At 40.4% G+C, this 23,076-nt stretch overlaps 1 protein-coding gene across 6 annotated transcripts in view; it reads right to left on the bottom strand.

Moving 5' to 3' along the window:
* Positions 1-23,076, bottom strand: part of cap2 (cyclase associated actin cytoskeleton regulatory protein 2) — a 242,572-nt gene that overhangs the window by 50,456 nt on the left and 169,040 nt on the right. For 3 of the 6 annotated variants that reach the window (XM_072560875.1, XM_072560881.1, XM_072560880.1), the window contains exons 5-7: positions 14,976-15,119; positions 12,237-12,322; positions 4,132-4,237 (exon numbers count right to left, since the gene is read on the bottom strand). The exons of 1 other annotated variant lie outside the window; for it this stretch is intronic. In XM_072560875.1, the coding sequence (XP_072416976.1) occupies positions 4,132-4,237; positions 12,237-12,322; positions 14,976-15,119 (336 nt within the window). The remainder of the gene's footprint in view (positions 1-4,131; positions 4,238-12,236; positions 12,323-14,975; positions 15,120-23,076) is intronic. 2 more of the 6 variants (XM_072560876.1, XM_072560878.1) reach the window with 2 other exon arrangements.

The following is a 23,076-nucleotide window of genomic DNA, read 5'->3' as shown; positions in this document are numbered from 1 at the left end:
GGGTCTGTTTCCATTCTGTATGGGTCTATGACCAGATAAGGATTTTGTTATCTTGATTGTGAAATAATTATTGGCCAAGATACAAGGGAAAATTCGTGTGCCATTCTTGAAAATAATGTCACAGGATCTTTTAGATATTTTTAATCACGGTAACAGACGTGTCATGACACACCTGTGGTGCCAGTGGGACTTAAACCCAGACCTTGTGGTCCACAAGTAGAGACACTAACACTTTATCACAAGAGCTCTACAACACTGACAGGACTGTTAAATTAACATCTCTTTTGAAGGACAGTGCCTATGTGCATGTAGCATCCTCTCTGCATCACACTGAAGTGCCAACCTGGCTCCAGTCTTGAGTGGAACTCATTAGATCCATGGTTGATGATCATATTGCCCTGCTGTTTCGAAATGCTGCGAACACCGAATGCTAGTGGAAGAAAAGTCATAATGTACCACAGCAACAAAATGTAACCTTCTGAAATCAAGCACGAGAATCGATATGTGTTTACATTTTAATGCTTGCTCACAGTGCTTTTCCAATACAAACAAAGGTAAATGGCTCAGCTTGCTACTAACACGCTGATATTTTTTACTCACAGCATAAGTACAATTTCACAGCATTTCTCAGTCATGGATCATGTTCCCAGTAAACAGGTCTCCATTTTGAAAATGATCAGGGAGAACTCATGCTGTTAAGGTTGAGATTTAGCAAGGATGTGGCATATCAAACTGGAACTTAAAACGCTTAGCTTCATGGGTGTAAACACCCCATCTCTTTTCCAGCCCAATTTTGAAAATCACACAAATAAGTACTTTGGTAAAGAGTGAGAGACTAGCCACATACTCTTATTTTTTATTCCACATAAATTTAAGAAAAATCTTTCTGCTAAGTGGATCCTGACAGAGAATGAGTTGAGCAAGGGTAGTGCAAACAGTATAATAGTTAATTCTGAACAAGCCCAATAAATTCTCAAAAGTAAGTAAAAACAAAATATTGCGAATACTGGAAATCAGAAATAAAAACAAAGTGCTGGAAAGACTCAGCAGATCTGGCGGCATGTATGGAGAGAGAAATAGTGGTAATTTTGAGTTGAACATAATTCTTCTTCAAAAGCAAAGGAAAGTTGAAATGTAAAATGTTTTATTCTATTGAATGGGGAGAGTGGCAGAGAGGGGGAAGAAGATAAGAAAAGGTTTGGTTGTAGGGGAGGTGTGGGAAGAGAGATGACATGACAAAGGCAGATCTTAGAACAAAGCGCAAAGGATGTGATAATGGTCATAGTAATGTAGCAAATCACTTGTCCAGAATGAGTGTGACCGACCGAACAACAGCTCTGTCCAAAAGCAAAAATACACAAGGAAAGATTCAGACAAGGTAACAAAAAGAGCCAAAGTAAAAGGGCAGAATTCACAGTCTGAAATTTTTGAACTCAATATTGAGTTCAGAAAGCTGTAAAGGCTTAATTAGAAGATGAAGTGCTCTGTTATAACACTCAGCAAGTCGAGAACTCCAATTCTCAAAGGACTCTACTATACGTAGTATCAACTGATTGACTTAACTCTTCCTTTTCCCTGATCCTCCACTTTCCTCTTCAGCCAGAATCATGGGTAATTTCCATAATTCTTCCTCGGTACAGACTAGCAGAATAGCATTTCTGATAGTGATTAAGTCAACTAGCCACAAACTGTACAGTGCTCTGTCTAATTAATAGGCCTAGAACTAGACTAAGAAACCAGCACTGTGGCACACAAAGATTTGAAATTGAGGGGTTTGGAAATTCAAATCCCCAGCTTCAATTTTCCTTTTGTAAACAGTATTGTGATCAATGATCAAATAAGTTTCTGCAACTGTAAAAAAGCATTTTGGTACAACAAACATGGGTAGTGGTTATACAATTAATGAGTTTTGGCTAGTGTTGTAGAACAGAGGGACCCAGAGGTACAGATACATAATTCTTTGAAGCTTGCATCACATATAGACAGGCTGATTAAAAGGGAGTTTGACATACTTGCCTTCATTGCTCAGTCATTTGAGAATAGGAGTTAGGAAGTCATGTTAAAGTTACCAGAGGACACTGGTAAGACCTTTTCTGGAATGTGATGTCCAGTTCTGGTGGCTCAGTTATGGGAAGGATATTATTAAGCTGGAGAGGGTTCAGAAGAGATTGACCAGGATGTTGCCAGATATGGAAGGTAGGAGTTATAAAGAAAGGTTAGATAAGTTGGGACTTCTTTCACTGGAACATAGGAGGTTGAGAGGCGACCATATACAAGTGTATAAAATAATGCGAGGTACAAATAGAGTTAATTGTAGCTGCCTTTTCCCTGGGATGGGGAATTTCAAGACTAGGAAGCACATTTTTAAGGTGAGAGCAGCAAGCAACACAAACACAAAAGTTGTAGGACCAAATCTCACCACTGAAACACAAGCAAATAATTCAAGTTGAAATTCCACGACAATATTAAGGATGTGCTGCACTGTCAAAGATGCTGTATTTATGGATGAAATATTAAACCTTCTCTGGTACATATAAGATATCGTATGGCACCATCTCAGAACAGCAAAAGAACAACTTGAAAGTTCTATCTAATGTCCAGGCTAATATTTGACCCTTGACTTTGCTGTACATAAATTGGCTGCCACATTTCCTGTTTTTTACAACTTCAGAAGTATTTAATGTACTATAAGACAATTTGAGACATCCTGAGGTTGTGAAAGGTGCTAAATAAAGTCAATTTGTTTTTCCCCTATGCTAAACTACAAAACATTAGTCTATGATGCAGTCTATCAACAGTGCCTCTTTAGCTTCCTTTAGCATCCAATTACTGCACATAATGATATTATATTGCATTTCATCCTATGCTATCAACTGCTGGCAAATTAAAATGGCAGCTCTTTTTCTTTGGAAGGAGGAGCCAGAAGAAGTGAAATATTTAGATTTTGTCTACTAATGCATAGTACTTCAGTGACTTCATTATGGTGAAAAATAAATTTATATTCAAAACTTTTTTCTTGCAATGATGCTTATGTTTCATTCTTACACATTATAAGGGAGCACACTCCATGTTTTAAAAATGATTTCCACGGTATGAACAGGAGTTAAATGACTGCCTGGTTCTATTTCCATCCAGTATAGATCTACATTGATCTGCCATTTAAGTTAAGATCAAAATCCTCTTGTATGCCTTTGATTCTCCAGATCATAACCTGTTAATTAAATTAAGTCACGTTTCAAAGAGCGAACTGTTGACTGATTCATTAGACTTTGAGTGTTGATAGAAAGTTGAATATTGGAATATACCAATTCTTTGTCTGATCTACAAAGGTAACATCACTTCAAATGTTAAAAAAAATCACACAGCACCAGGTTATAGTCCAACAGGTTTAACTGGAAGCACTAGCTTTCGGAGCGACGCTCCTTCATCAGGTGGCATCATCAGCATCTCCAAATCATCACTTCAAATGAGTCATCTCACCTCAGAGTCAAAGGGTTGAGATTTGAATTCCCATTCTAGAAAGCTAAGCACAAAACTCTTGGCTGGAATTCTGGTGCAGCACCCATTCTCCACTCTTGAAAGTTAAGTTGTTTGGATGAATTCTGAAAGCAAGGCACTCTTAGGTGCATAACACAGATTCTATAGGACTATTACAAAGAGGAGCAGGGAAATCCTCTGATGTCCTAGTCATATGTTTATCTCACAACCATTACTAAAACATAACATCTGGTAATTATCAAATTACGGTATGTAGGATCATGCTGTGTGCAAAAATTATTGCCATGATTGCAAGTCAAAAATACTTCACCAGACCATGAAGCACTTTCGGATGTTCTGTGGTGGTCTAAAGTGCCTAGGCTACAAAAGCTCGTCCTTTTTTCTTCTGTATTCCAATTTCAAAATATACGCAGAGAATGTAAGACATGGAATTCTTTGCCATGAAAAGCCATTGAGAAAATGAAGATTTGAAAGGGACTTAGGTTGCTGTTTAATAATAAATAGCCATGTTAAAAATGTTCCAAGTTAGCAGAAACATCAAATTAGTTATGTGTCACATGGAGAAAGGTATTAATTAATTGTTGTAATTTATGCTATGGTTAAAGCTATGTGAAGCTCACAGAAGATACTTACAACCTTATTCCACAAGAGTCCAGTAGTGTGGTACTCTTTGATGTAGGCCTGGAGCTCTGTCCAGATACTGAGAAATGATTTGACCCATTCCACATGTCTCTTGTCACTGCGGTTGAATAAAGAGTTAATTAACATCAATGCTGAGATTAATTTGTGCAATGCTATTTACTATGAGATTGCAGCAGTTACTTTCAAGTTTCCACACAAATTATTGAAACCATCCAGATAAAGAGACTAACATTCAAACTTATGTCATTAGAATATATTTTAACAAATAATTATGTTAGGTGTTAACTTTATTAAGGGAAAAAGTTGTTAAATTTCTTCAGCAAGTCCTTGATTCTTGAGTAATTATTCTCAAATACAATACTGACACTTCCATAAGGGACAGGAGAAATTTGGCAGAGAAAAATCAACAAGGGATAAAAAGTTGGCAAGATAACCTGGATATATTGGTGCTTATGTATGCACCATTGTGGCATTTGTAAGGGATGGAGTTTTTTCTACCAGATCATGGTATCCTGGGTGTCCACATAATGAGATTATAAGCTTTCTACACCAGACAACTGCCAAATGAAAAAGGGTGATGGTGGTACGAGTGGAGCTGCTGAAACATCTCCATTCTCAACAGCAAAACAATTTGTCCATAAAAATGGCATTCCCTCCCAATGGAAGGATGGCAGTGGTCAGAAGAGGCAAAAGGGTAAATTAAAACAAAATAAATAAGTAAGAAGAGCAAAGAGGAAAAATACAAGAGTTGGCCCATCACTATGCTCAGAGGCCTAGAAGAGGCTGCTTAAACGGATCACATAGTAATTGTTATAATTATATGTAGTTATTGACTCCATGGGTCTTGCCTTTTTATTGAGATTCTATTGAAAACAGAAAAGGATAGCAGATACTTCTGGAAAACTAAAAACAAAACTTCCTTTGGTAGAAAGTATCCTTTGGTCATTCTGGGATCTGGCTCTGAGAAGCTATTCTAATCAGAAATCTTTTTTTGATGTTCCATGATGAAACTGTCATTGGCCCAAAACCACAGAAAGAACCTTGGATAATTTGTGAACTGGATGAACGTTTGGTGGGAAAGCTGTACAGTGAGGTCTAATTGAAAGTGAACTATTAATGTTATCATTTGAATCAGTGGATTAAGTACAACCAATGTAGTCAATTGATCATAATATGAATCATCTTCTGAGCTGTTATTTTGAATTTTGAGTAAGTTGTTCCATTTTTTTGTCATGAGAAGCGAAAATATTCTGAATTTTTGGGAATAACAAAATAATAAGACCACCAATTTCAGCTAACATTGTCTAGGAAATTATTTTGCAGTTTGGCACTGCTGTTCACAATTTATACAAACTATTTAAATTTTGAATCAAAATTACAATTTCTAACTTTCTGCATGAATTCAAATTTGGAGGGGATTGTTCAAAATCTCACTGAGATTATCAAGGGCATAACCTCAAAATAAAGGTTTTTTTTAAGACAGAGAAGGAATATCTTCCCTTCGAAGGTAGTCCCTGTCTAGAATCCTTTAAAGAGAAGGCTGCAGAGGTTGGGTCGTTAAATGTATCCAAAGCTGAGCTATATAGATTTTTAATCAGTAAGGGAATAAAGAGTTATGAGGAAAAGGCAGAAAAATGGAGCTGAGAATGATCAGATCAGCCATGATCTCACTGAAAGTTCTGAGGAAGGGTCACTGGATCCAAAACGTTAACTTTGATTTCTCTTCACAGATGCTGCCAGACCTGCTGAACTTTTCTAGCAACTTCTGTTTTTGTTTGGTAGAGCACACTCGATAGCTGAATGGTCTGCTTCTACTCCTCTGTCTTCTCGTCTTATTGAAACTAAGAATTATTATCTTTTATTACTGGGACTTAGAACTGATGTACTAATGTATATTACTGGTTTGGAACCTTATGCATATTATGGAATCACATTTCCATCCATGCACAGGATGAATGTTGCTTTTCCCTTGCCCATAGTAGGAAGGATCGAAGTTAGCAAAGCTTGGAAAAGTTCAGCCTAGCTTCTGAAGCTCAAACTGTTACTAGATGCGGGTTGGGGAGGGAGGTTATATATGAAACTCTGTACCTACATTCACCTGATGCATCAGAGCATACTGAAATTTATGGAAATAAACACCCCACTTAATAGCCAGCCATGATTTGACTTTCTATAAATTTCATTTTTTCTTTGTGCCATTGGGATCTTCAATGTGAGACAAGAATAAGATGATACCAGACAAGCCCGATGTTTGGATGACTTTCCATTGAAGACTCTCTACTGGAAGAAGAATGATGAAAAAACCCAAGAGCTTCCAAGCACTGCTACTTAAAACAATCTACAGACTGTATTGTGACCAGCCTCCCAAGCTAGCCATTTGAAATTTGCATGGAAATTTCTCCTTGTATTCCCATGTTTTAATTCTTCTGCTTTGCTGACTTTATTTCGTACTTGATGTGGCTGCAATTCTGCTTTTCGTTCAGGAACTACTGGCAAGTCAGACTCCAATCTTGACTAAATTAAACATCCACACATATACAAGGCGACATGCACACTTGAAACTTCGTCCTACCTCCATGCCCCCATGCCAAGTCCATAGATATGAAGATGAGACACCAAGGTCACAATTTAACCCAAACAAAGGGGGTCTTGTCTGCCAGCTAAAGAGCAAGTGAGACTCTCATATTATCTTCTCTGGGGGAAGGCCTGCTATATTAGTTATTGATTAGGCACTTAAGTAGTCAGTGGCAGATATTCCCCCGTATCAAGGCATCCCACACGTGAGGACTACCAGATGAACAGAGGGAGGTAGTCCTGCACTGCAGAAAATATCATCATCGGCTACGAGCAAAACACTCAACAGAGGCTTAGAATTGTCAAACGACTCAGACCACAGCTAAGTGAAGGCAAATTTGGGGTCAAATGGAAGGGACTGTTGGCTTTAAGGATAGGGAGATGTCCCTGAGTACCTGACCGTTAGGAGGCTGCTGAACATGTTAACTTACGCAAGATACAGTGATGTTGAGTGATCCTAATCTCAGCTATTCACACTTTAACAGTGTTGTAGTCACAGTAGATTTCTAAAGAAACTACAATGGTATTTCTTTAAATTTTCCACACATGCCATTGTTACTATTGTGTTAATTCATCTGTATGCAGAGTGCATATACAGTAAATGAGTACAAAAATTCTAGGAGTTAAAATGGAGAATATGAGGAGTATTTGAGAATGTGGTGGGGTGCAGCAAGAGTCACAAGGGTAAGACCTTTAAAAGTTATTGTTAAAAGGTTTCCACATCCCGACTATGGTTCACAGCCTCCGAGGGGCAACAAACAACAAGTCCTTGGACAATTTCGCAACGAGGACCGAGGGGCAAAGGGTGAGGAGGAGGAAGGATTGTAGTTGTAGTTGCTGACTCCCAACAATGTAGCCAGTGACACTGGAAACACAGGCTTCTTTCTTCCATACTAGCAAGAAGTGGGGGCATCAGGAATCTTGGAGGTAGATCCTGTGAACTTTTTTTAATAGTCTGCAGGGTCTCCCAGACTTTCTGAAAATCCAGCTTCAAATCTGATACTTTCTAGAATGACGTAGCTCAGTCCTGCACCATCTGGTGTACTAATGTATTGAATGGTCAAGGAAGCCTTTGATTTGCACAGGCTACAAAACACACACCAACACAGCTGACTGCAAATGAAGAAAGTGGGTAAAGAATAAAAAGTTTTTCTCAAATTACTGCAATTAGGAACCAAGACAGTTTCTACTGGATGGCTGTCATTGCTTAGCCAACTGCACCTGTTGTGTGGAGTGTGCATGAGGGGGTGGTGGATCATGCTCTGAAGGGACTTGTTCAGAAAGTTTCAGACAGCCGAATCCTTAAATGTATGTCATATGGCACACAGTGCAGCACAATGTACAGCATTTCCTTTGTCAGAAGTACAAATGAAAACTGTAAGCCACACTCGCGGCTGCATGCATAGAAAATTCAAAACAAAAGGCTCTTTTGTCTCAAGAGCTTTGGTCTGTAATGAACGACATTTGGCTATAAGCAGAATTATGAATTCATCAGCCAATTTAACAGCTTGTGGAATCTGAAACTTATCAAGGAATATTAAAAAGACACTTGCCAACAAACTGCTACTGTGGTTCCAGGGAGACATTAATAACCTAACCAGGAATAAAGCTGCATAAACATCATTTGTATTAAGAACAAAATAAATCAGGGAACATTCCAACGGTTAGGTGGAATCCACAAAGGCAGAACAGCATAGTTAACATCTCGGGCTGATGACCATCTATGATGAAAGATCATTGTATTTTCTCTCGTTACTGATGATGCCAGACTTGCTGAGTGTTTCCAACATTTTCTGTTTTTATTTCTCCAACATTTTCTGTTTTTATTTCAAACCAGCAGCACGCATAGAATTTTAATTTAGGCTCACTTGAATAGCAACCTTTGACCAACTGCATTAAAAAGGGAAAGGCGAGCTATGGCACCAATGACATAGGAAGGGAAAAGGTTGAGATTCTGAAGGGAGATTACACAGAGTTAGGCAGGAATTTTAAAATGAGGTCCTCGAGAGTAGCAATATCTGGATTACTCCCAGTGCCAAGAGCTAGTGAGGGCAGGAATAGAAGGATAGAGCAGATGAGTGCATGGCTGAGGAGCTGGTGTACGGGGGAAGGATTCACATTTTTGGATCATTGGAATCTCTTTTGGGGTAGAAGTGACCTGTACAAGAAGGATGATTTGCACCTAAATTGGAAGGGGACTAATATACTGGCAGGGAGATTTGCTAGAGCTGCTCGGGAGGATTTAAACTAGTAAGAAGCGAGTCAAACAGTCAGGGCAGGCAGCAACAAGGTAGGACTAATAAATTAAACTGCATTTATTTTAATGCAAGGGGCCTAACAGGGAAGGCAGATGAACTCAGGGCATGGTTAGGAACATGGGACTGGGATATCTTAGCAATTACAGAAACATGGCTCAAGGATGGGCAGGACTGGCAGCTTAATGTTCCAGGATACAAATGCTACAGGAAGGATAGAAAGGGAGGCAAGAGAGGAGGGAGAGTGGCATTTTTGATAAGGGATATAATTACAGCTGTGCTGAGGGAGGATACTCCTGGAAAAAACATCCAGGGAAGTTATTTGGGTGGAACTGAAAAATAAGAAAGGGATGATCACCTTCTTGGAATTGTATTATAGACCCCCTAATAGTCAGAGGGAAATTGAGAAACAAACTTGTAAAGAGATCTGCAATACCAGTAAAGATAATAGGGAAGTTATGGTAGGAGATTTTAACTTTCCAAACGTAGACTGGGACTGCCATAGTGTTAAGGGTTTAGATGGAGAGGAATTTGTTTAGTGTGTACAAGAAAATTTTCTGATTCAGTATGTGGATGTACCTACTAGTGAAGGTGCAAAACTTAACCTACTCTTGGGAAACAAGGCAGGGCAGGTGACTGAGATGTCAGTGGGGGACAGCTTTGGGGCCAGGAACCATAATTCTATTAGATTTAAAATAATCATGGAAAAGGATAGACCAGATCTGAAAGTTGAAGTTCTAAATTGGAGAAACGCCAATTTTGACAGTATTAGGCAAGAATGTTCAAAAGCTGATTGGGGGCAGATATTCGCAATAAAGGGACGGCTGGAAAATGGGAAGCCTTCAGAAATGGGATAACGAGAATCCAGAGAAAGTATATTCCTGTTAGGGTGAAAGGAAAGGCTGATAGGTATAGGGAATGCTGGATGACAAAAGCAATTGAGGGTTTGGTTAAGAAAAAGAAGGAAGCATATGTAAGGTATAGACAGGATAGGTCGAGTGAATCCTTAGAAGAGTATAAAGTAAGTAGAAGTATACTTAAGAAGGAAATCAGGAGGGCAAAATGGGGACATGAGATAGCTTTGGCAAACAGAGTTAAGGAGAATCCAAAGGGTTTTTACAAATACACTAAGGACAAAAGGAAACTGGGGAGAGAATACGGCCCCACAAAGATCAGCAAGGCACCCTCTGTGTGGAACCGCAGAAAATGGGAGAGATACTAAACGAGTATTTTGCATCAGTATTTACTGCGGAAAAGGATATGGAAGATATAGAAAGTAGCGAAATAGATGGTGACACCTTGCAAAATGTCCATATTACAGAGGAGGAAGTTCTGGATGTCTTGAAATGCATAAACCTGGATAAATCCCCAGGACCCGATCAGGTGTACCCAAGAACTGGGCAGCTAGAGAAGTGATTGCTGGGCCTCTTGCTGAGATATTTGTATCATCGATAGACACAGGTGAGGTGCCAGAAGACTGGAGGTTGCCATTGTTTAAGAAGGGTGGTAAGGACAAGCCAGGGAACTATAGTTGTTGGACGGAATCCGAAGGGACAAGATGTACATGTATTTGGAAAGGCAAGGATTGATTAGGGATAGTCAACATGATATTGTGCGTGGGAGATCATGTCACACAAACTTGACTGAGTTTGTTGAAGAAGTAACAAAGAAGATTGATGAGGGTGGAGCGAAAGATGTGATCTATATGGACTTCAGTAAGGCGTTCGACAAGGTTCCCCATGGGAGACTGGTTAGCAAGGTTAGAGCTCAAGGAATACAGGGAGAACTAACCATTTGGATACAGAACTGGCTCAAAGGTAGAAGACAGAGAGTGGTGGTGGAGGGTTGTTTTTCAGACTGGAGGCCTGTGACCGGTGGAGTGCCACAAGGATTTGTGCTGGGTCCTCTACTTTTTGTCATTTACATAAATGATTTGGATGCGAGCACATAAGGTACAGTTAGTAAGTTTGCAGATGACACCAAAATCAGTGGTGTAGTGGACAGCGAAGAGGGTTACCTCAGATTACAAAAGGATCTGGACCAGATGGGCCAATGGGCTGAGAAGTTTAATTCAGATAAATGCGGGGTGCTTCATTTTGAGAAAGCAAATCTTAGCAGGACTTACACACTTAATGGTAAGGTCCTAGAGAGTGTTGCTAAACAAAGAGGCCTTGGAGTGCAGGTTCATAACTCATTGAAAGTGAAGTCGCAGGTAGATAAGATAGTGAAGGTGGCATTTGGTATGCTTTCTTTTATTGGTCAGAGGATTGAGTAATGGTGTTGGGTAAGGAGTTGGGACGTTATGGTGAGGCTGTACAGGACATTAGTTAGGCCACTGTTGGAATATTGCGTGCAATTCTGGTCTCCCTCCTATTGGAAAGATGTAAAACTTGAAAGCGTTCAGAAAAGATTTACAAGGATGTTGCCAGGGTTGGAGAATTTGAACTATGGGGAGAGGCTGAACAGGCTGGGGCAGTATCCCTGGAGTGTCAGAGGCTGAGAGGTAACCTTATAGACGTTTACAAAATTATGAGGGGTATGGATAGACAAAGTCTTTTCCCTGGGGTGGGGGAGTCCAGAACTAGAGGGCATAGGTTTAGGGTGAGAGGGGAAAGATATAAAAGGAACCAAAGGGGCAACTTTTTCACGCAGACGGTGGTACGTGTATGGAATGGAAGTGGTGGAGGATGATACAATTGCAGCATTTAAAAGGTATTTGGATGTGTATATGAATAGGAAGGGTTTGGAGGGATATGGGCCGGGTGCTGGCAGGTGGGACTAGATTGGGTTGGGATATCTGGTCAACATGGACTGGTTGGACCGAAGGATCTGTTTCCATGCTGTACATCTCTATGACTCTTTGACCATCTGACAAAACATTTGTATCCTCATGGAAATCCTAACTAGCAACACATAGCTTTGATATTTTACTTTTTCTTTAAATGGTGATTCTTGCTTTCGGTGGAGATGAAGAGGAAATTCCTTGGGCCTGCAGATATTTTGTGGATGGCTGTGAATTGGGAAGTTCGATGAAACTACAAGAAGCCAACATATTAATCTCTAAATAAATCCCTTATGTTTACAGTTTTCCAACTGAATCTTACCTTGCTAAGATATAACATTGAATAAGTTATTACTAAAATCCTTTAATTTGTTTTCAAGTATCTTCGAAATTTTTTGCCTTTTTTTGTACCCTATAGTATCTGCAGGCAACAAATTTAAACTAAATATATCATATAGCTTAGAGAACAAGAAAGGCAAACTTACTTCTCCTTGTACTCCTTTAACACCCTGTTAGTATAGAAGGTGGCAGCATCATACATCTCCTTGACATAAGGACCTGGCTTAGGGGCCTAAATTTACAATTAAAAAAAATTAGGAGAAGGATACATAGAAGATAGAAATTTGGAAAAACAAAGTACACATAAGATTCAACAGAAAACTGTTTATTAATTTGTTAACCAACCAGTAAGGCTGATGCCTCTTAATGTCTTGATATATTCAAAGAATGGATGGACTATATGGTCCATCATGCCTGTGATAATTTTTTGCAAGTTATTCAACTTACCCCACTCCACTCTTCCATCAACATTTCATCCAATCAAGTTTTGTTTAAAAAAATGAGCAGTGAGCTACTTCAGTAGAAATGTAACTACCAAAATAGAGATCACTTAAAATCTTCAAAAAGTTAATTTAATAGTTAATTTAACTAATAGGTAATAGCTTAACAGTCAATCTTAAAACATTATTATGATATATTCAAAATAGAATAGCCAAACTCTTGAGTGTCACTACTACAGTAAACGGTTAGATACAGCCTTATATATCTGAACACCAGGCAAAGTGAACATAGTGGAAATCTCTATTCTCGCACATAAATCTATCATATGTTAATACCATCATGAAGTCTAAACAGACCCTTAAAGATTTCTATTTTGAAATTTCATTTATATTTATTTCTTTTCCATGTCCAGTGATGCAAGGCAGACAAAGAACGTTTCCAGGGCTAGTTTCTCCTGGAATAGGTCACCAGCTTGTTACCAGAGGTGGCCGCTTGAGGGCGACACTCATTATCATATATGGCTGAACGAGACATCGGTCCATTCTTAGCACTTGCCCTGGCACATTGGAGGGATTTACAAATTGATTAATTATCAATTGCTATCCTCTGCATCACAAGACATGCACCAATTCTGATAAACAACGCTGTAGCTCCATGTTTTAAAATTCACATTAGTAATACTGGTTACAATTGATTGTTCAACCTTTGATTATGACATTTTTTAATGAGACAGTACGGTGTCCTATTCTCTGTCAAATCCATATTCCTTAAATTTTATTGTTGCCATTCACATCAGGTTCATATTAAAGACAACTGTTTTCTTTGATAGCTGTTTCTTAATGCCAATTACCTATGCTCCCCATCCCAAGTGGATCTGTTCACCATTCCAAAAGAGGTTAACTCAAAAGTAGACCTTCTTCTGTTTCTACACTGTGTATGTAATGCCATAGGTGGCCATAAAGAGATGGACACATTTCTTTCCATCACTAAAATAGGAGTTCCATTTCAATCTGGAGTGACAGAATGATAACGTTTTCTGTTTCATGAGTGTAAGGACGCTTCACAAAGTGAGTTTGAGAAATATTGGACAATCTTTTGAACAGCTGGGAGAAAACATATGCTTTGACAACTCCCTTTAACCATTTAATGCTCATTGGAAAATTAAGCGATTTAGACAAACATCCATATTTTGTGGTGCAAGACCTGCCTCAGAGGGGTGCTGGTCAATTTAATTAAGGATGGTCGTCACAGCTGGGATTACATCAAGTCCCACAGATTAAGGTGATGGGAGCTGAGGATGCTCTGGGGGATCTATCCACAAGGACCAGAAGAAGACATGGCACAAGGGCTGGGAGGTGAGGGTTGAAGTGGGCTATAAGTGAGTGGTGAAGGTAGATTTGCAAAAGGCCAGGGAGGGAGGGAGGGAGCACCTGGGATGGTGACGGCGGGGCAAGACAGATAAGTGCAGCGGCAGAAAAAAAAATAGACGCAACATGAGATGAAGGGCGCCCCAATTGGGAATGAGCGCTTAAGAAGGAGGAAGCTTCAATGTGGAGGGCACTTCCCTTTATCATGGGGATTAACGGTAAAAACAACCCAGTCCAAATATCAGGCCAACAATGTTCAAATCAGCCAAACCAGTAAGTAAGAATTCTGAATGAAAATAAAATCAATCTGAATGGACCTTAATGGTTAGTTTATAAAACCGGAACATGTGACAAGAGTAGTAAAAATATGGAACTTTTTCCCCCAAAACCAAAGTGAAATTTCAAAACTTATTGATAGGTTTTTGTTATTCAGGTTCATTAAGGCATGTGAAAATGAAGTTGGCAAATTTTATTTGAAACAATATACTGTATTCAAAGTTATGGGGAAAGACAGAAGAATGACACTGAATCAAAATGATCATTCAAGTAGTCAGTGCAGGCCTGATAAGTCAAATGGTCTCCTTCTGTGCCGTAATAATTCTGTGATGGAGTTGAAATACAGATTACCCATAATCTAACTGAACGGTAAAACAGATTTGAGGAACTGAATGGCCTACACGTTTTCTTATATTTCCAGAACAGATGTTTGGACTATGTTTGCAGTATAATCAGTTCTCATGCTCTAGTTTTAAATTTGCAATCTGATCTCTGGGTTGAGGGAAGTTGTGGACAACTTGAGATTTGTCAATGTGGTGCAGAAAGTGCCGGATATTTAATTCTCCTATTTTAAAACACTCATAGGGGTTACTGAATGCATTTATTTTCTTTGAAAAAAAAGCCATGCAAAAATGAGCACAGGCTGATCATGCACTGATCAAATGCAGATCGATTAGGGAGGGTAATAGTTACTAACAAACAATAACTTTTTTTCCTATCTGCAACGCTGGAGTCGTGATTCTCTGAAAAAACACTCCCTCAATGTGCTGAATTAATTTATTAAAAAATCTTCCCACTTACCACTGCAACCCACCCCAGTGCTGCGATGCTCTCGCTGACAGCTGACAGATGGTTGAACATCTTACTGCCACGATTCTTCTCTCGAAAGTTCTGGACCTCCTGAATTCTGTCCGATATGGGCTTTAGAAGTGTGTTCATCTCATTCTGGGAGAGTAAACCAGGTAAAATGTTCAGGGAAAATGTGAACAAAATATAAGCTACAATGAGGCTGATTTAATATTTGTCTGACCCTCATTTTATCACTGTGTCTTTTATAAATCTTTGTAGAGATATATTCAATACAGATTAATAAAGAATTTCCTGTTCATGTTCAGGCAGTTTAGGTTTTGACCATTTTGGAGAAAAAAAGCTTTAGAATGCAGAAGCTGAAATTGTTACAATTCCCAGTGCACTGGGATGAAGGGCAGTGAGAAGGCTCAGTTTAAAAAAATTCTATGAATGTAAATTCTAACAAATTAATCTTATTTTATGCAAAAAAATTACCAATTCAAATTCAAAAACTTACAGAACAATTACATTTGCTGTGGTTAAATTAACAATTCAAACAAAGCAACTTTGAATTGAGTGGGAATAGTCTATTTTTTTAGAAAACTAATACAGAAAAATACCTAGAATTGTTAGCTTTTATTCTTTTTCACTTAAAATACATTCTGCTTGTTTACAATCTAGGAATGTGCAAAACAAAAATGCTGGACACATAATTAATAAAATATAGAAAAGTCAAGGTGAGCTGACTTAATGGGTACAAAATTGGCTTGAAGGTAGAAGACAAAGAGTGGTAGTACAGAGTTGCTTTTTGGACTGGAAGCCTGTGACCAGTGGTGTGAGACAAGGATCGGTACTGCGTTTCATCATTTATATAAATAATTTGAATATAAACATAGGAGGCATGGTTTGAAAGCTTGTAGATGAAATAGGTGGTGTAGTGGATAGTGAAGATGATTATCTCACAGTACAAAGGGACCTTGAAGATAGAGGGCGAAAGGCCAAGTAGTGGCAATTGAAGTTTAATTTAGATAAATGTGAGGTGTTGCACTTTGATAAACCAGAGCAGGACTTGCACAATTAATGGTAAGTTCCTGGACAATGTTGCCAAACAAAGAGACCTAGAGATGCAGATGTATTGTTCCTCAAAAGTGGAGTCGCAGGTAAACAAGGTAAAGACAGCATTTGGCACGCTTGCCTTCACTGGTCAGAACACTGAGCATAGAAGTTGGGAAGTCATGTTGCAGCTGTACAGGATATTTTTCAAAACTGCGTAGAATTCTAATTGCCTTTCTCTAGGAAGGATGTTGCTAAACTTGAGAGGGTGCAGAAAAGATTTACAAGCATCTTTCAGGACCTGAGGCTTTAAGTTATAAGGAGAGGTTGAATAAGCTGTGGAGATTTTCCCTGGAACATGAAGACTGAGGGGTGACCTTACTGAGGTCTATAAAATCGTGAGGGTCATGGATACGGTGAATAGCCAACATCTTTTTCCTAAGGTGAGGGCATCCAAAACTAGAGGGCATAGGTTTATGGTGAGAAGGGAAAGATTTAAAAAGGACCTGAGGAGTAAGTTTTTCATGCAGAAGGTGGTGCATGTATGGAATGAGCTGCCAAAGGAAATGGTGGAGGAGAGTATAATTTTAAAAATTTAAATAGCATCTGGATGGGTACTTGAATAGGAAGGGTTTAGATGGATATAGACCAAATGCTGGCAAATGGGACTAGGTCAAATTGGGATGTCTGATTAACTCAGACAAGGTGGACCGAAGGGTCTATTTCTGTGCTGCATAACTCTATGACTCATTTTCTGTAAGGATTTTAAGAAATCAATACTTAACATTTTTGCCAGTTTTAAACAAGGAGATGGATGGATGTTTTAATCAGTTTAGTAATCCCTCACTGGTAGGGATAAACCCTTCAGATATTTCAATCTATTGTCAGATTTCACATTTCTCCATTAGGAGGCAAACACTGCTATTGAAGTAATGAATTACTTGCCCTAGAACATGATACAAAAGTGATTGAGTGGGTGGGAAACCGTTGGCACAGCCCAACACTCAAGTCAGTTTTAACAAGTACTTAATATTTTCTGTAAATAGTTGATGTTGTTATATTTTGAATTGCACAACAAATGAATAGTGCAATCAGCAAATCTTTCCCTCAAAAGATTGGGGTTATTGACTCCTCTACTAAGTGGAAATATTTCTCCCCACCTATCCAGTGAATCCCGCATACATCTCTGTACAGCTCAATCAGATCTCCCCCAGTCCTATCTCCTCGAAGGAAAACAACCTTAGTCTATCTAGTCTCTCTTCAGAGCTGAATCGCTCCAGCCAAGGTAGCAACCTGGTAAATGTCCTCTGCAACCTCTTTAGTGCTATCACATCCTTCCTATAGTGTGGCGACCACACTGTACACAACTGCTAACTAACTTTATATGCAACTCCATCAAAACCTCCTTGCTCATGAATTCAATGCTTTGACTAATAAAGGTAAGTATGCCATATACTTTCTTATTCACCTTATCTACCTGCCCTGCTGCTTTCAAGCATCTATGGATGCACACCAAGGTCCGTTGGATCTTCTGTACTTCCTAGGGTCCTACCTTCAATATATACTCCCTTGGATGGTTAGTCCTACCAAAATGCATCACCTCAGACTTTTCAGGATTAAATTACATTTGCTACTGTTCAGCTAGTCTATACCATCCTATAGTTTATGATTTCTCCCTTGCTATTGACCACACCACCAATTTTCACATCATCTGCAAACTCACTGATCATATCGAATCATATGATCATATCATATGACTAGATCATAAACATACACAACAAACAGCAGGGATCCCAATACTGAACCGTGTGTTACACCATTGGACAGACTTTCAATCAAAAAAAGAATCCTTCAACCATCATCCTATTCTTCTTGCTCCTTTGGATCCAATTTGCCCTGGATGCCCAGGGCTCTAAGCTTCTTAACTAATCTGCCATGCGAGGCATTATCGAAAATCTTACTGAAACCACAGACTACATCAACTGCATTACCCTCGTCTACACATCCAATTAACTCCTTGAAAAATTGAAACATACTTGGGAAACATAATCTTTCCCCGTACAAAGCCATGCTGACCATTCTTGATTAATCCTTGCCTCTCCAAGTGGTGAGTCATTTTGTCCCTCAGATCTTTTTCCAATGGTTTCTCTACCATAGACATTAGGCTCACTGGCCTATGATTTTCTGGTTTATCCCAACAATCTGTGTTGAATAATTGTAGCGAATTAGCTATCCTCCAGTCGTCTGTTACCAGAGAAATTAATGTCAGAGCAATCTTGCAATCTTCTCCCTTGCTGCTCAAAGCAGCCAGGAATACATCTCATCTGAACCTGGATATTTATCCCCTTTCAAACTTACTAAAATTGCCAATACCACGTCCCCCTCAATGCTAATTTATTCAAGTATATCACAGCCCTTTCCCTGATTACTGGTCCTACATCAGCCTTCTCAATTTTGAATTCAGATAGAAAGTACTCACTTAAAATCTCAACTATGTCTTCTGACTTCACACAGGTTTCCACTGTGGTCCCTAATGGGTCCTACTTTTTCCCCTGGTTATTCTCTTACCCCTAATATACTTATAAAGCAGTGCTGGGTTTTCATTAAGGCTATCTACCAGTGTTACTTCATGTCCCCTCTTTGGTCTACTAATTTTTTTTTCCCAGGCACTTACTTTACTCTTCCACAGCATCCATGTATTGGGTCTTCAGTGTTTGCGATAAGCTTCCTTCTTTTCCAACATCCAAGCCATTACATCCCTTGATATTAAGGATTCTCTAGACTTGTTAGTCCCACCTTTCACTTCTATGGAAACATGTTAGCTCTGAACTCTCAGTGTTATCTTTTTGCTGTTTCCTACTGCTCTAATATGGATTTTCCTGAAAGTAGCCTTTTCGCAGCAGAGAGCGGCGGGAGCTGGGCAGAAGTTCAGACGGAGCGCAAAGCCGGTCGGGAAGGTAAGTGATTGTTATTAGAGTGGGTGTGTTCTAAACCCCAGGTCCTACAAAGTAGGGTCTCCCTCCCTCCCTCCTCCTCTAACCTTAATTAAGAGTCCACAGACTTGCCATAGGAAGAGGGTCTAAGGAAGTTTAGATCGAAGAGTGAGGCTTCAGCTCAGGAATCTTGATAAGGAGGTTGAGTAAAGAGATTACGCCACAGTTGAAGAGGGTGAAGACATGACTGCTCAGCTGGTTCAGTGCGCTACGTGTTTGATGTGGCAGGTCAACGACTCTGGTGTGTCTGGCTCGTATATGTGTGGAAAGTGTGCGCACATTCAGCAATTGACCGAGCATATTGCAGCACTGACGAAAGAACTCGAAGACCGTAGGCTCATCCGAGAGAACGAGATCTTTCTGGACAAGACCTTCAGTGATGTTATTACACCAATCATGTCAGAAGAGAGCAGAAGAGTGCAGATGATGAGGAAGGCAGAGAGGAGACAGGTGCAAGAGACGCCGGGAGAAGTACCTGTCAGGAACAAGTTGAAGCTTTTGGACACAGTAGAGTCTGATGACACTGCCAGTTCGCAAGGCGGCCATGTTTGTCAATCAAAAGTTGCCGCAGAAGCAGAGCGGAAGAGTCGGACATCGCACAGAGCCGTGTTATAGGGGACTCCATCGTGAGAGGAACTGACCGGGGTTTTTGTGGCAGCAGACGGGATTTAAGGATGGTGTGTTGCCTTCCTGGTGCTAGAGTGAAAGACATCGTGGACAGAGTGCAGGACATCCTCAAGGACGAGGGTGAAGAGCCCGAGGTGGTGGTACACGTCGGCACAAATGATGTCGGGAAGAAGAGGAGGAACATACTATAGCGAGACTTCGGAGAACTAGGAAGAAGGCTAAAAAGCAGGACGTCCAAGGTGGTTATCTCCAGTTTGCTTCCAGTTCCTCGGGCTAGTGTGGCCAGAAACCGGGAGATAATGGACTTGAACGTGTGGTTGGGGAACTGGTGCAGGAAGCAAGGTTTCAAGTTCTTGGATCACTGGGGTATATTTTATGGTAACCATAAACTCTACAAGAGAGACGGCTTGCACCTTAATAGATCAGGGATCAGCATTCTGGCAGGCAGGTTTTCTGCTGCAACACCACTACATTTAAACTAAGTAGCGGGGGGGAGGGGACAAGCTGGATGTTTAAAAAGGAAATTGAAGGGGTAGTTAGAACAAGAGAAGTCAAGAAAGACAACTGTATCAAGGAGGCAGAAAACTGGAAAAGGCATCATGCTGTAAAGTTGAGTGAAATAAGGGTTGAGGGGATGGGTGAGAGCAGTAACAAATTAAAAATTCTATATATGAATGCACGAAGCATTAGACACAAGGTGGATGACCTTGAGGCTCTTTTGGCAATTGGCAGATACGATATTGTGGGGATAACTGAGACGTGGCTTCATGGGGACAGGGCCTGGGAAATGAATATTCAAGGCTACACGTGCTATCGTAAGGACAGACTGACGGGCAGAGGGGGTGGGGTGGCCTTGTTGGTAAGGGAGGATATTCAGTCCCTTGCGCGGGGGGTCCTAGAGTCAGGGGATGTAGAGTCAGTGTGGATAGAGCTTCGAAACACTAAGGGTAAAAAGACCCTCATGGGAGTCATCTACAGGCCCCCAAACAGTAGTCTGGATGTCGGATGTAAGTTGAATCAGGAGCTGAAATTGGCTTGTCGCAAAGATGTTACTACAGTTGTTATGGGGGATTTTAACATGCAGGTAGACTGGGAGAATCAGGATGGTATCGGGCCTCAAGAAAGAGACTTTGTGGAGTGCCTCAGAGATGGATTTTTAGAGCAGCTGGTGCTGGAGCCGACCAGGGATAAGGCGATTCTGGATCTGGTATTGTGTAACGAACCTGAATTGGTCAGTGACCTCGGAGTGAAGGAGCCATTGGGAAGTAGTGACCATAATACAATAAGCTTCAATCTGCAATTTGAGAGGGAGTGGGTACAATCGGAAGTGACAATATTTCAGTTGAATAAAGGGAAATATGGAGCTATGAGGGAGCAACTGGCCAAAGTTCAATGGTGCAATACCTTAACAGGGAAGACCGTGGAGGAACAATGGCGGATATTTCTGTGTATAATGCAGAAGTTGCAGGATCAGTTCATTCCTAAAAGGAAGAAAGATCCCAGGAGGAGACATGGGCGGGCGTGGCTGACGAGGGAAGTAAAGAAACATATAAAGTTAAAAGAGAAAAAGTATAACTTAGCGAAGATAAGTGGGAAAACTGAGGACTGGGAAGCTTTTAAAGAACAACAGAGGATTAGTAAGAAGGAAATACGCAGAGAAAAAATGAGGTACGAAGGTAAACTGGCCAAGAATATAAAGGAGGATAGTAAAAGCTTTTTTAGGTATGTCCAAGGCAAAAAAATGGTTAGGACAAAAATTGGGCCCTTGAAGACAGAAACAGGGGAATATATTACTGGGAACAAAGAAATGGCAGAGGAATTAAATGGGTACATCAGATCTGTGTTCACTGGGGAAGACACAAGCAATCTCCCTGAGGTAACAGTGGCTGAAGGACCTGAACTTCAGGGAATTTATATTTGCCAGGATTTGGTGTTGGAGAGACTGTTAGGTCTGAAGGTTGATAAGTCTCCGGGACCTGATGGCCTGCATCCCAGGGTACTGAAGGAGGTGGCTCGGGAAATCGTGGATGCGCTGGTGATTATTTTCCAGAGTTCAATAGAATTGGGGTCGGTTCCTGAGGATTGGAGGGCGGCTAATGTTGTGCCACTTTTTAAGAAGGGTGGGCGGGAGAAAGCAGGAAATTATAGACCAGTTAGTCTGACCTCAGTGGTGGGAAAGATGCTGGAGTCTATTATAAAGGATGAAATTACGGCACATCTGGATAATAGTAACAGGATAGGACAGAGTCAGCATGGATTTATGAAGGGGAAATCATGCTTGACTAATCTTCTTGAATTTTTTGAGGATGTAACTCGGAAGATGGACGAGGGAGATCCAGTGGATGTAAGTGTACCTGGACTTTCAGAAAGCTTTTGATAAAGTCCCACACAAGAGGTTAGTGAGTAAAATTAGGGCGCACGGTATTGGGGGCAAAGTACTAGATTGGATAGAGAATTGGTTGGCTAATAGGAAACAAAGGGTAGTGATTAACGGCTCCATTTCGGAATGGCAGGCAGTGACCAGTGGGGTACCGCAGGGATCCATGCTGGGACCGGAGCTTTTTACAATATATGTAAATGATATAGAAGATGGTATCAGCAATAACATTAGCAAATTTGCTGATGATACAAAGCTGGGTGGTAGGGTGAAATGTGATGAGGATGTTAGGAGATTACAGGGTGACCTGGACAAGTTAGGTGAGTGGGCAGATGCATGGCAGATGCAGTTTAATGTGGATAAATGTATGGTTATCCACTTTGGTGGCAAGAACAGGAAGGCAGATTACTACCTCAATGGTATCAAATTAGGTAAAGGGGCTGTTCAGAGAGATCTGGGTGTTCTTGTCCACCAGTCAATGAAGGCAAGCATGCAGGTACAGCAGGTCGTGAAGAAGGCTAATAGCATGCTGGCCTTCATAACAAGAGGGATTGAGTATGGAAGCAAAGAGGTGCTTCTACAGCTGTACAGGGCCCTGGTGAGACCACACCTGGAGTACTGTGTACAGTTCTGGTCTCCAAATTTGAGGAAAGACATTCTGGCTATTGAGGGAGTGCAGCGTAGGTTCACGAGGTCAATTCCTGGAATGGCAGGATTGCCTTACACGGAAAGACTGAAGCGACTGGGCTTGTATACCCTTGAGTTTAGAAGACTGAGAGGGGATCTGATTGAAACGTATAGGATTATGAAAGGATTGGACACTCTGGTAGGAGGAAACATATTTCCGCTGATGGGGGAGTGCCGAACCAGAGGACACAACTTAAAAATACGGGGTAGACCATTTAGGACAGAGATGAGGAGAAACTACTTCACCCAGAGAGTGGTGGCTGTGTGGAATGCTCTGCCCCAGAGGGTAGTGGAGGCCCAGTCTCTGGATTCATTTAAGAAAGAATTGGATAGAGCTCTTAAAGATAGTGGAGTCAAGGGTTATGGAGATAAGGCT

This window comes from Chiloscyllium punctatum, chromosome 41 (assembly GCF_047496795.1).
Source record: "Chiloscyllium punctatum isolate Juve2018m chromosome 41, sChiPun1.3, whole genome shotgun sequence".
Taxonomy (NCBI): domain Eukaryota; kingdom Metazoa; phylum Chordata; class Chondrichthyes; order Orectolobiformes; family Hemiscylliidae; genus Chiloscyllium; species Chiloscyllium punctatum.
This window is presented reverse-complemented; position numbering and strand designations above follow the sequence as displayed.